This window comes from Mus caroli, chromosome 19, assembly GCF_900094665.2.
Source record: "Mus caroli chromosome 19, CAROLI_EIJ_v1.1, whole genome shotgun sequence".
NCBI classification, from domain to species: domain Eukaryota; kingdom Metazoa; phylum Chordata; class Mammalia; order Rodentia; family Muridae; genus Mus; species Mus caroli.
Window position 1 is genome coordinate 23,829,928 of NC_034588.1, and position 14,353 is coordinate 23,844,280.

The 14,353-nt window shown below is 45.2% G+C and overlaps 1 protein-coding gene across 5 annotated transcripts in view; it reads left to right on the plus strand.

Annotated features, from left to right (window-relative positions):
* Smarca2 (SWI/SNF related, matrix associated, actin dependent regulator of chromatin, subfamily a, member 2) overlaps window positions 1-14,353 on the plus strand; it is a 170,702-nt gene that overhangs the window by 143,020 nt on the left and 13,329 nt on the right. For 3 of the 5 annotated variants that reach the window (XM_021151582.2, XM_029472470.1, XM_021151583.2), the window contains exons 28-29: window positions 1,356-1,573; window positions 9,305-9,358. In XM_021151582.2, coding sequence (XP_021007241.1) covers window positions 1,356-1,573; window positions 9,305-9,358 — 272 coding nt within the window. The remainder of the gene's footprint in view (window positions 1-1,355; window positions 1,574-9,304; window positions 9,359-14,353) is intronic. The other 2 variants (XM_021151584.2, XM_029472471.1) reach the window with 1 other exon arrangement.

The following is a 14,353-nucleotide window of genomic DNA, read 5'->3' on the forward strand; positions in this document are numbered from 1 at the left end:
TTGGCACATTGGAGAGTGCATTGGAAACAGTTTTTGTTTTTTTGTGTTTTTAAAATCCCATTGGCATTTTTAACATGCCAGGTTGTTTTGTGTTCTGTAGCAGGTTTTCTTCATAAAACCTTTCTTTTTTCAGGAGGCATTGTACATAAGTGAAAGAAATTATGTCTGAGCTGTAATCACTCTTTATATTGATTGTTATATTCACATGATCATAAATATTAGCCATGTTTGGTGCTGTGGAGAAATGAAGGTAATTGCCTTATGATTAGAGCTCTTTCAGCTAGGAGAGGATTGATTAGCATTTACATACTGGAGGCAATATCGAGAGCCTGAGGAGCAACACCAGTCATTTGTGTGAGAAAGCAATCTCAGGAAAAAAAAAAAAGATATAATTTTTAGATTTTTTTTCTTTTTAAAGAAAATTTCTTTTCCATGGTCAGATTTCCCTTTGTCTGTCTGTTTTTTTTCTTTTTTTCTTTTTTTTCCTGTTTTGTTCCTCTCTTAATTTTTCTTATAAGTTCAGAGACTTACCAGGATAAAAGAAAAGTTTGAACTTGTGGGTCCTGTCACATGGATCTTTGAGCCTTTTCTGAACAGGTCTCCTTCATACCTGTCTGTTTTTATAGTGCTTTTATTATCTTTCTGCATTAGTGCGGCTGGCTCTGGTTTAAAGCAAGCGTTTGCAGGTAATTGGAAAAAAGTGTTTTGCTGTTTGTGAGTGTGTGTGTGTGTGTGTGTGTTCTCTATCGGGTTATTTCATTCCGTCTACCAGGGAATGTGGCTCCTACTCCCTTCTGCTCCCTTGTTTACTAATTTCTGTGTTAGAACAAAAATCTGGATGGAATTGTTGATTTATGTTGTGAATCATGAATAAACTGATGTAAAACCGTAAAGGTCAGAGCGTGTGTGACTGCATTGATGTCTTAGGGGATTATTCCATATTCTTCACACGCCCCTGGTTTTTTTGTTTATCATTACCGTTCTTACAATAATGACATCTTTAGAGTAGTTTGCTTATATTAAGATACACTTTATGTGCATTCAGTCATTTTCAAGCACTTGAATGTATTGATGCTTTAATGTCCATCACCTGTTTATTATCAGTGCTTTCGGCCTTACAGAATAGACTGAGGTTAAAGGTGAATTTCATCCAATATGGTGGTGCCTTTTTCTTTCTCCTTCGTTGATGACTGTTAACTTTTACTTTTACTTTGCTAGTTCCATTTTATTTTAGTTATTCTAATTATTCAAGATATATGTAGCTATACCCCTTATTGTAAAGGTCTGGATATGTTTGCCTTGGTTATTTTCCTTACTTGGATATTTTTTTTTCCTTCTTTCTTTCCTGCTTACAGGCCATCGAAGACGGCAATTTGGAAGAAATGGAAGAGGAGGTACGGCTTAAGAAGAGAAAAAGACGAAGAAATGTGGATAAAGACCCCGTGAAGGAAGATGTGGAAAAAGCGAAGAAAAGAAGAGGCCGCCCTCCAGCAGAGAAGTTGTCACCAAATCCCCCCAAACTGACGAAGCAGATGAACGCCATCATCGATACTGTGATAAACTACAAAGACAGGTGAGCCCCTGGCTCCTTCCTCTCCAGCAAGTCCTTGAGCGGTTAGAACTTGAGAGGATGTGTACCTGGGTTATGTCCTGGCCTTCTTTCTAATTCTCATTCTATAGCCTTGGCTTGGAAGGTACAAGCTGCTTCCTACCTTGTGAAAGGGCCGTGATTGTGATTTTGTATGACGGTTCTCGGTGTGTTGTCTAAGATGGTGGGAAGTGAGATTCGATGACTTTTTAAAGACACCTATTCCAGAAAAGGATTCTTCAGGAGCTCTAAGGAGAGAGGCGTTGGGACGATGGGATGAAATTATTTATTATTGTTTATTATTATTATTATTATTATTAGAGGTTGACTTGTCAGAAGGAAGGAACTGCAGTCATATTTAAGCTAAATCTTTTATGTGCAGGACCCTGTTCAAAACCAGATCCTTCCACAAAATTGTCGGGCTTCCCTCCTTCTAATACTTGGGAGTGGTGAGCCTTTCTATCAGCTGTGGTCTCTCTTACATCACTGCTGTATGTATTCAGAGTGATATTTCGGCAAATTCACCCCTTTCTCATGGACTTTTTCGGTGTGGCCAATAAGAAGGCGGTGCTGCACACAGACAAGATCACTTTAAATAAAAGAATGAGTATTTGGAAACTGAGGCCAAGACGCTTGAGTTTCTCAGTCAAAGCTCTACTAGTCTGATTGCATTGGAGATTGGAGATGGTTGATTTGGGGTTTCTTGCTTTGATTTCCACTTGATGCAATGCTATTTTCCTTTGGAAGCCATCTCTTGTTTCCATGGAAAGCAGATAGGGAACAGATATTTCTGCTGTCTGAGTTGTGTGATCATAGAGGTCAGCTGTTCGAGACGGTGCGTTAGCCCCGGGAACTCCTGTTGTCCTGTCCACCGCTGAACTGAAAGTGGGCAGCTACATTGCTTGCGACTTGGGTTTTTCCTCATAGCTTTGACGTATTACATGGCAGGCAGGGAGGAATTGTTCGAAAGATTAAGTGGCAGGAAAAGTAGAAACTTTCCACCAGGAATTTCTCTCTTAAGCCTTTCTAGCCCGTGTGACATTTTCCAAACCAGTAAAGGGGACAGGAGGAGAAAGGTTCATTGAGGGGTCAGAATTTCTTGTGTCTCCTGACCCATCAAGACTTGTAACTCCAGTACTTACTAGCTTCGTTATTTTCTTTTTGAAAAAAAAAAGAAAGAAAGAAAGAAAGAAAGAAAGAAAGAAAGAAAGAAAGAAAGAAAACACACTTCTTTTTAAATACTGTCAAGTGGCCACCAAAGGCACCCCACCTCCTCCTCCTGAGGGTGGATTGGCTTCTCAGTGACACTCCACAGAGGGGAAACTCAACCCAACCCCACGTCCACTCTTGGTCTGGAGTAAGCATGAGGAAAAAATTTTTTTCAAACCAAGAGTTAGTAACTGCAGTTTCTAGTCACCCCGAGTTCCTCCACCTGTTGCCTTCCCACAGGGGGAAGCTGAATCATTCCACCTCACATCAGCCTCTGGTGCGAGGAATTTGACTCTGCTCTACGGCTTACTTTTTCTTTTTTTTTGCCTTTGTGTCAGGAGAACACACCATCTGTTTCTCTGACCAGGTGTGCCCTGGTCTTTGGCAGGCCTTTGATGATCACATCCATCGCTTGCTGATTCAATCTGGGTTTGCTGGAACACCGAGTGGGGCTGAGTGAGCCTGTGGGGACTTAAAAAGGCGGGAGGGGGTGTCTTTGAAGAGTGGCTGTTATTTCAGCTTCCTTAATCATTGGAAGGGTCAGCATCTAGTGGGTCTCATGTTACCAGTAGATTGTTTTATTTGGCTTTACAGTATCTGTGTGTGTATGTGTGTGTGTGTGTGTGTGTGTGTGTGTGTGTGTGAGAGAGAGAGAGAGAGAGAGAGAGAGAGAGAGAGATGTTTCTATTTCTTGACTCCCCCTTTAGAAAATCTTAAAAATCTGGCACGTTTCTGCCAGTTTCCCCGCAGCGGGAGCTCCACAGGAGGGCGGAAATGGCTGCTCTCTTTACCTGACACCTCACAGGTGGTCTCAACTGTTGCCTTCCCTACCACCAATATGGAGTATGAGTTGCTGGTTGTTGACAGACTTCAGGCGGCTTGTGTACATTGCCTACTGGCTGCATTTGTGTCAACCTGGTGAACATAACCACAACAGACGCTCTCAGAGCCCATTCCCAAGTATGGAGCTCCTTTATGCCTGGGGGAGGCAGAGCCCAGGGGCTCAGGGCACAAGCTCTTCCTAGTCTAGCCTCAGCGGCTTACATTGGAATCTCGTGTTCACTTACCTGCCTGACCCCCAGTTTCCCAGTGCACACAGTGGAATAATTCCTGCTCCCCACCCCCACCCCCCAGCCTGTGGAATTGTTGTCCTAAGCAATTAATATAACCCCAGATTCTTTAAATAGTTTAATGATTAATAGTCCAACTCTGAGACTGTTTACAGTTCATCCGGCAGGTGAAGAGACCTCTGAAGAGAGTGTCCTTGCCGATGCTGGTTTCCATGGTTTTCATTCCAGAAACAGAAAATGCAGTTTCACCGGAACTGACTAGTGAGCATGTCTCTAGTTGTACTGTAGGCAAGGGATATTTAAATATTTCAGCACCCAGGTATCGAGTGGCTCTTCCTCTTCCTGGCTTGCTTGCTTTCTTTGCTTATTGAGTTCTCCTTAAAAAGCACCCTCTTAAGACTCTTGACTCTCCCTGCGTTGTTAGGTTATCATGTGCTGAGTTTCCTAACCGCTGCATGTTTCATGTATATTTCATGTTTGTGGTCCTCTAGAAAAAGCAATGGACTCTATTTATATTTTGTATTTCTCTTACCAAACTTGGTTCTCAAGTAGGAGGTGCTCAAATTAGGAGGGCCTTAATTAGATACAGTGTTGTATTTTTGGTTCATTTTAGGAAAAAAAAAAAAAGCTACTGGAAGGATGTACATCTTGCTGTGTTGAGGTTCCTCCAGCATTAGCGTCAGTTATTAATACAGTAACTCAGCCTACTTAAAGAAGGAGGGCCACCGGTACGAAGCCCCGTCTAACATGCCCGTCTCGTGTTAGTCGGGTTCTGATGGCTATGTAGCTGAACAGTAGATTAAGTCAGACCTCCATCTCTACTTAACAGATAGATAAGAAGAAGAAGAAGCTCTCAGGAGCAGTTGTTTAAAAATCCTTGCACGATTCGGGGACAGATGTGGCCTGATATTTCCAAAAGGACTTAAGATAATTTGTGTATATTTATTGCTTTATATTTTAAAGCATGATATGGTTTTAAAGTATGACCCGGAAGAGCCGATCACTTTGTGTGATTCACGAACCGATGGCTGTTAGGCAGTACAGGACTACAGCTACTAGTTCCTACCATGTTATTTGTCCCAAATAGAAAACTTTATCTCAAGCCATACTTTGTTTTGACTTCGTGGACATGTTTTGTCCTCTGCTTGTTTTGAAGGCTGTTAACTACCCTCTCATCTTCTATAATATTTAACCCGAGGCACTCCGTTTCTTTGTAAAGGATTCCTCCTCCGTTGCACTTGTACTCTTTAAAATCGCCATGAGATGTCATGGGGAATAGGTGGAGACCTACCCTGGTCTCAGGAAAAGGTTCCTAGAGACAGCCTTAAAGGCAGAGGTTCTGGGCTTTGGCTCTGCCTGGTGTGGTGTCCTGTGACTCAGGTGCAGCAGCAGCCCTGGTGACAGAAAGTCCTCCAGCCTGTGGATGTGGATCCCCCATTAGGGCATGGTTTCTGGAGGAACTTCTTGACGCTGCAAGACTGTCTTCGATATGGTTGTTCTTTCCCACGTTGAAATCCTTTCCACTGATTTTTAGCTAGTCTACAAACTAGTCAGAGAATGAGTCCAGTCTTGTTTCAAGAGATGTCCTTTGAAAATAGTTCTAAACGGGCATCCCCAGCCCAGGGCCACCTTCTTCAGGTAGAAACATCCCCCTTTGTTCTCTGAGTGACACTTAGACCCTCCCCAGGCATATTCTGCTCTTGTACTGCCCATTTGAACCTTGCCCCCCAAAATTCCCACTGTGCTCCAAGGGTATGAGGTAGTTCAGTTGATGAGGTAGTTCAGTTGTTTGTTCTGGATGCCAGAGCTTTGTGCACGTGGCTTAAGGGTCACTTTGCTTTCTCTGGCATCTTTGACACAGAGCCAGCTGATGTTGGACACATGACATAAACCATAGGTATCTTTTCTCAAAAACTGTCAAGTGTAGACTTGAGCTAAGTAAGCTTTACTATTTGAGCACCCTACACTGAAGTTCCCCGGCTCCGTGCAGCCTCGCCTCACAGTGTCTGTTCTCACCATTGCTCTTACTTGTTTCTTAGTCTTGAAACAAGTATGTGCTCATCGTCCTGGAGTTTTTAGAAGCCCAAGATGTGTCAGAAACTAGTGCTGGGATGTTTTTAAAGGAACCAGGACAGGGTTCTATGACGTGCCCTGGGAATCGGCTCAGGTTGACACGAGTCTGTTGACCAATAGTCCTTGAGGTTGGTTCTGTGTTGTTGAACTTCCAGGCCCAAGCCCTGATGCAGTCTGCGTTCATCTGTCCCTTCTCAAGGTTATCAAGAAAGACTAAAACCAACTACACTGTGTTTGTAGCCCTTTCCCATCTATCAACCTAGAAACCCTGCTGAACAACTGAACCGAGGTTGGCCTGCCTGCCTGCCTGCCTGACATGGTTTTTTTCAGGGACACCCCCTGCTAGTCCTTAATGGTGTTATTTATCTTTGCTAAGTAGCCCCCCAGCCTCTGGGCAATTTAGTCTAAGTTCTCAACAAGGGTCAACACGAAGCCTAACAGCATAGAGTTTCATCTCTCATTTCAAAACAGGGCCCTTTGCTGCTCTCTAGCCTCTGCCTCCATTTCTTCTGTCTGATTTCCTACGCACTGTTGGCAGAAGCAATCTACACTCTTTCAGGGTGTAATTAGTTTACCGCTGGTCATCTGAACTCCTTTGAAGCATCTTGATATGTTCTTTTTTTAAAAAAAGAAAAAAAATTAACTCTCCTATCAGGAGCTTCTCCTGTGTTTATTATACCTTGCTTTTCAAATCTCTGTCCTCCTTCCTAAAGAATTTGGAAATGGTGGCACATGACGTGCACAAATGTTAACCAGCAGCAGGATGCCGAGGCACAAGGATATCCAGTTTGAGGGCAGGCTGGGCAACATGATGAGATCCTGTTTCAAAAAACAAACAACAGAGTGAATCAAAAATCTTAAGGATATAGAAGTAGAATGTGCATTTATACATTGCTTGTTTTTGTTTTTGTTTTGTTTTGTTTTTTTATCTCAAGTGTTCACTGCATATGTGGTTTAAAGATAAATGACTTAAGAGTTGGACCTATGGTGACATGAGGCAGTTGGGAAGGCAGGAGGTTCTGCTTGGCTAGTCTGATCCATGGCTACAGGGCAGGAGGTATGGCAGGAATGGGAGCTATGTAACTCCTACCTCCCTGAAATGGGTTGCCCCCACCCTTAGAATTTTAGTAAGTCCTCAGTGATACCCTGACGGATGGTCCAGGCCTGTACTTGATCTGAATGTAGTGCTTTTGGCGTTGGGAAAATCATTTGCCCATCCTACAAATACTCCCCATGCTGCTTTCAGTCCAAGTGATGCACTGCTAAATCTAGCCACAGGATCCTCGTTCCCGGTCTCTCTCCGGCCCCCTCTGTGCTGTACCAGGTAGGGAAGGCGGCTCTGTGCTTGCTGCTGACACAGAATAAGGGGAGTTGGGAAAGGCGGGTCATGAGAGCTTTACTACACCAGAATGCACTCATGATGTTTGGTTTTGATTTTTCAAGAAGAGTCATCATAATGACACTTTTCTGGGGGGCAGAGGGAAGAGAGAACCAGGTGGTATTTCTTTACATTATATATAGCCCTTTTTAAAGGACATGGCAAATCCTAAACCCAATCAAAAGTGTCCCTGTTTAATCCTGGCATACACTAGAGAGTAACTTGTAGCATTCCCTATTTCAAGTTGGGCCAAGCGGTGATTTTTGAAGACCCACTATTAACTAGTCTGTTCCCAGAAGGACTGGACCCTTGTTCAGAGATACTGTTTTCTTTTAAGATTTTTCTGTTCCAGAGATCTTTTTAAAAATGCACTGAGCTATCTCCTGGGTCAGAGCCTGCTGTTAACAGCTTTTGAGGCTTCTAGCCAGGGGGGTGGCTTGCACCATCATGCCTACTTCCTTTAGAAACAGACCTAGAAAGTACATCCTACAAACCCAAATCTTTGGCATAACGTAGCATCCGATGTGGTCTGTGCTTTGGTATCTTTCCCCAAGCCAGTCAGATTCCTAACCTCTATCAGAATGACTGGAATCTGTCTGTTAACAAAGGAGATCTGTCAGAATCTCCTCTGTGGATTACCTGGCTCTTCTGTCAGATTTCTGCCTTTGCTGCTCTCCGGTCGTAGAACTGGGACTTGTTCTCTGAACTTGTTACAGTATATTTTATAAAATACCCAGCGTGGTGTTCCTCCTTCCCGCTTCCTCCTCTGCTGCTGTGAGGCCTTTTGAAAGGACCCCAGTTGGTTTTGGCTTCTGTATCAACATCATCAGCCGAAACATCTTCTCTCACCTCACTTCTAGCCCCTCCCCACACATGAATCTCCAAGGCAAGCCTCCTCCTGCATCCTCACACTCTTCCCCCCATGAGACCCTGGGACCTTTGGTCTAGAGTAGCTGCCAGTTGTGTGGGAGTCCAGTCTCTCAGCCCTTCCTGTCTTGCCTTCTTTCTGAAACACATATCTGATCATGTCTTCCTGTTCTTTAAAAGCTTCCAGACTCCTGGCTTAGGAAAAGTAGGTTTCCATGCTCTGAACCTAGCAATTTTACAGTGTTATTTTCTAACATGGCTCTCCCTGCTCTCTCTTGGATTTCAGACATTCTGGTTAATGCTGTATATTTAGGGTTTTGCGTGCACATTCATATCTCCACTGTGTGGTATATGCTGATCCTGTCCAATTGCCGCCTGCTCTGGACCAAGCAGGCAGGGTCAGGGCAGAGGTCCAGAGGTAGGCTAGCCTGAGTTTGCCAAGGGAGACTGCTGGTTTGGTCTAAAGCATAATCTATATGGGATGGAGAAATTCCCAGGGTGCTGCCAACCTGATTGCCCTTCCACGGCCACCACACAAAAGGTCGCCTACGTGTCAGTGTCCAAAATTGTCATGTAACCCTCAGATGGTGGCTCAAATTCATTCCTGGTCGAGAGCAACTTATTCAATGATCTGCTGAAACAAGAGGTCAGGGAGGGAGAGTTCAGCTGGTGACCAGAAACCAGACTGCTTGCTGCATGTGCAAGCGACAGGTGCTGTGAGGAAAGCCCCTTCTCTAGCTAGCACATAGGCAGGAGCTGTCTGGGTAAGTATTGTCCCTACCGTACAAACGAGCAGCCAGACAAGACTAAAGCCACCCCACCTTCCTTCTGAAGCTCTCACACATGCCTGACGTGGCTCCTCATTCACCACTGCTTCTAGAACCACAAATGGGAGGGAGATGGGACAGGAGAAGAGGGAGACTGCAGGAAGGGCTCAGAGATGCTAGGAAGCCATGCCCCGAGCCCACCACCAGCACCGCCACCACTTTGGAGAAATGTGTATCACTGTAGAATGATACCTTGTGTGATTCCCCCGGCCACCCAGCCTGAGAGGAAGGAGCTGGGCTGGGAGGAGGACACAGGTCTTCTGACTCTAGTGTTCTTTCTACTCTACTGCAGGTGTAACGTGGAGAAGGTGCCCAGTAATTCTCAGTTGGAAATAGAAGGAAACAGGTCAGGATCTGCCTTGTATTCCCCTGTCTCTAAATACAGGTATCCTTTGGTACACAGAGCGAGCCAATGCATAGACTTGATCTTTGGGAACAAATTTACCTAGTCACCATTCCCCTGCCCCCCAGTCACCTCTACTGGGAATGGGGGGGTTGCAGGTACACACACTCTTAAACTCCCCTGCCACACTTTTGAGGTCATATGTGCAGTGTGCTCACCTGGAAGAGCCCACCTGTACACGCATGTCTTGCAAAGGTGGCAGGAGCCATCTGGAAGCCTGCCAAGCCTGCAGCATCTCAGAGGTAGGTCCCTGCCTCCTCTGTCCCTTCTGAACTTCATCCTGGTATGCGTCCCGTGAACCTCGTAACTCTGTGCTGCCCAGATGTTGAAGCTTGGTGTCAGACACCCCAGGAGAGCCACTGTGTGTGACAGGAGAGCCACTGTGTGTGACAGGAGAGCCACTATGTGTGACAGGAGGGTGAGGGCATGTGCATCCTGCTGTGCACCCTGAAGTTGATTGCAATTGGCATGGGGAAGGGCAGGTGCTTCTTGCATTTGCCCCCTGTGTGTGCTGGATGGGATTTCAGGGGGTGACCTCTGAGCCTCCCATCACGGTGAGTCCTAAGCTTCCCCCGCCAACTGTCTGTCTAAGATTCATGTGCCTCTGCCCCAGCTGGGTGGATATCAGAAGCACACTTCCCCTAAGATAGGCTAGGCTTGGATGGTGTTGCTTGATTGCAGATGGATGGGTGCCATGCCCAGACAAAAGTTCCCTGTATATGGAGTGTGGTATTTTCCTCCTTGTTGATCAAGCTCAGTTGTTGAAATTGACACTGTAGTGCTTTGCCTCCTATCTTTCAGCTTTGTCAAGAAATCCAGTAATGTTTTCTATACCTTAATCCTAACCCTAACCCAATCAGTGCAGGATTGAATCCAGGGCCAGACGGAAAAGAACTAAGGTTGTATCCCTTATTTCAGAATGAACAGATCTCAACTTGTGGCCTTCATTTTTTTTTTTTTTAACATAAGGCCTTAAACACAAGTCTGCAGAAATAAAACCCAGGCAAGATTGTTGGTTGTCAGTAACCATACGGGGATGAGCATCTATGGAAGGAAGTGTGGGTAAATAGACTGCTTCTAGAGAGACCATGTGTTCTTTTGTACATCTAGGCTACCCTGTCCAAAGAAAGGGCAGCCACCCTGGAGTGAAGCAGGGAAAGCTCCAAAGTGAGGAACTTGAACATGCTCTTCAAGAACTCCGATCTCTAACACGGTGTCTGTGTCCTTGTCCAATCCTAGAAAGCACACACCCCACCGTGCCTGCTGAACACTGCCAGTTATGCTCAGTTTCTATCATCAGGAGAAACGGATTCAGGTGGTCTTGAAACATCACTGACTCTGTAAGATTAGGTTGTTAACATAACACAGCAACTCCTGTGGATCTAGAAAAGAAGCCCAGTGGTCTAAAAGGTACCCAGCCCCCCAAAGCAGGCAAGGGTCTGAGTCCCTTTTCCCTTTGTTCCCCCCTCCTCTCCTCCTTCAAAGGAGCCACATGACCATGACAAAGTAGATTAGTGACTTTAAAGGCTACTGTAAACCCCCATGTCATGCCTGGGCTTTCTGAGAAGAGTTGAGAATATAACTGCTTGCAGTTGGGACCTAGATACATCCATTTTCACTAAATACAATTTAAACGGTCATTTCCAGAGGTTAGAAGAGCCTTGGTGCTTGCTTCCTTGGGGGCTCTTTGGAGGTGGTGTCCTCTGTATTAGAGTCCCCCTTGTTTCCTTTTCCCCTAAGCCTGAGATGTGTGACAGTCAGAGTTGCATTTTGATAAATTAACCCTTCCTTCGGAGCAATTCAGAAATTCTTCCTTGCTGTAGAAAAGCCCAGGATTTTCTGTGTCTGTCTCTGTGTAAGTATTGAAAATGGAAAAAGAGAGAGGGGGAAACGGGACAAAGTGAAATAGATTGCCTTGTGCACTGTTGAAAGGAGCTAAATAGTACAGATACCTGGTGTGAGTTGGGGGGGGGAGGGGCCAGCAAGAGCAGGAACTTGGCTTGTGGGTGACAGAGGGATTGCGGTGGGGTTAGGATGGACAAACCCAGAGCCCTCAGTAGTGTGGGCATGAGCTGTAGGGAAGGAAGCACAGGTAAACAGACTGCTTCTGGAGACCATGACCTTGTACATCTAGGCTACCCTGTCTAAAGAAAGGGGAGCCATGCCCAAGTGAAACAGAGGAGCAGACCCAGAACGCTGTGAGCTCCAGAGCATGCTCTTTAAGAACTCCGATCTCCGAGTCTTTGAAGTTGACTGTCCCTCCCATTGGTGTCCAGTGTTGAGGATACACCTGAGTTTTTACTGAGAGGGCACAGTGACCAGCACGAGGTGTCTGCTATGGGTGGCCAAATGGCTGCTACCCACAGCTTGCTGTGCTGTGAGGAAAGGAGAGTCAAGAGAGGACTGTAGGCCATGCCACAGGCTCACGTTGGGAGTGAAGGAGACGTGGGGGGTGGGGAGGGTGTGTGGAGATATAGGATGAGGGGCGCTGGAGGTGAAGGGGAAACATCCTTTTGATTAAGGCAGCTGCAGTGGGGAGGAAGACTGCATGCTCAGAATGTCTCACAGACTCAGGCAGACTGAATCTGAGGTGATAGTCCCAGTGCTTTGGCTCTGTTTCCTGCGTGGTGAGTGAAGGTTCTGTGCCAAATGGAAAGGAGGTGAAAGAGCAGTGGGGTATATCGGGGTGGGGTGTAGCATGCATAGACATTTCTGTATATATGTATATGTAGTAACCCAGCCCCACAGACTCCACACCAGGACACTTAAGTTCTCTCCATGGCTGTTAACAGCCCTTGATGTCATGATTATATCATTAGTATTGACTGCTCTTTCAGTACCAGCCGAGAAATTGTTTTAGACAAAGCCTGCTTTTAGCATCCCTGGCATGAGGCATTCCGTATTTCTTTAAATGTAAGAGGAAGGTTGCTGGAATGGCTCTCGTGCCCAGGTGCCTTTGCATTTAGAGGCTTCATGGATTACAGAAGAATTACCATGAAGTAGCATTGTGACTAGGTGGATGCATTTAGACAAAATTCAAGAGAAGTTCCTCATTCTCATTCAGATACTTTTGACCTCACACAGTGCTGCCAAGTTTGTCTCATGGACTTGCAGGCCTGTGAGGTCATAGCTGGGTGTTTTGTCTGAGAAAAAGGATCCTACAAAAGGACCTCCCACACTCATCTTCTAGCTCTCTTAAGAGATATCCAGTCCAGCCAGAGAACTGAGTGTGTGTGTGTGTGTGTGTAATGGCTGTGAAGCCAACAGTCTAATTTTTCTTAGCTCAGTATTCCCCAAATGCATTTGTTTAGTCAACCATCCTTCCAGAAAACACTGTCTATAGCCCCACAGATTGGTGTGCTATGACTCACTCTTTGAGCAATGCTGTGTTGGAGCTCTGATACTGCACTTAGACGGTGTGTAGGTAAATGTGGGCTCTGGTGTCTTCACCCTCATTACACATACCTGTGATGTAAGCATTGCTGGGGCGGACTGCTGAGATGCCTGGTGATTTGACCGGTATGGCTCTCACCCAGTCATACCCGCATACTGGGTGGGTGGACAAGGATAGTCTATCTGCTTTCTGAGGCATCAAAGGTTTCCTGATGGTTTTTTGTTTTGTTGTCTGTAACCTGAGACAAGCTAGTATCACCTAAGAAGAGGGAACCTGGATTGAGAAAATGCTCCTATAAAATTGGCTTGTAGGGAAGCTTGTGGGATGGTTTCTTGATTGGTGATTGACATGGGAGGGTCTATCTAGCTATGGATAGTTCAACTCCTGGGCATGTGATCCTGAAATATATAAGAAAGCAAGATGAGCAAGCTAGTAAGAAGCATTTTCGCATGGCCTCTGCTTCAGTTCTTGCCTCCAGGTTCCTGCCCTGACTTCCCACAATGAGGCAATAGAAAGCCAACTATGACAGACAACCTCCCCTAGCTTCCAGTATTGCTCTGGCCCTATAGGCCTTCTCTTCCTGTCAGGCTCTAAGCCTACACAAATGATCTCTTAGGAAGAGGAAGGGACTCCCACTGAAAGTAGAACATATCCTTGTATAGGGATGACATTGTCTTCAAACGCTGTTCCATGAACATTTGGTCGAAAAATGGATTGGTATTGAAAATGGTAGATATTAAATAGATTTTTACATACATAAATCCTTTTGTGTTTGTGAGAAGAATCTGTCTCGCTCCAGAGCTTACCCAACTGGCCACTGCAGGAAAAGGCCCTTGGGAACCATACCATAACCCAACATTAAGCAAAACAGCATCTAGGCCAAAGGATTCCTCAAGTAGAGAAGCACTGGACTTCATTTGCTTCTAGGTTTGTGTCACAAATCAACCAAAAGCCTTGAAGCATTTTTACCATATAGAAGTCAAGACACTGTCCAGGATCAAAGGACAAAACGCGCAGAAGGGGAGGGTCAGTCCATCCTTACACTGTGAAAGGACAGCATCTCAGGATTACAGGAAGAAGTGATGAAAGCCCAGAAGGTGGCAGGCCAGGGAGTGGCAGGCCATTTAGCTGTCATGCGTGACAGAGGTAGGTGAGAATTCATACCTTTTCTTGCTATTATGAAAAGTCAAGTAAGAAGTTAAAAAAAAAAGTGTAAGAAACTAGATGGCCTCTGTCGATATTTCTAAAAGTCAAGTGATAGGCAGTAAGTCTACAAGAAAAAAAAAACGTCTCAAGTTATCTGTTAAGAAAATAAAAGAGCCAGATGTGGTCGTCCAAGCCTGTAACTGAGGCTGTCTGGGAGGCTGATGCAGGAGGATTGGAAGCTGATGGCCTTAGACAATATAAAGTGAAGAGAGAGGAAATACTTGGAAGCAAATGTTCTTCTTTCCAAGTGTCTCTGATAGTGGGCGATGCTGTAAGACTATTCTAAAGAACTAACACATGCAATCGCTTCCTAAGGTTGCATTATCCTAGGGAAAGTT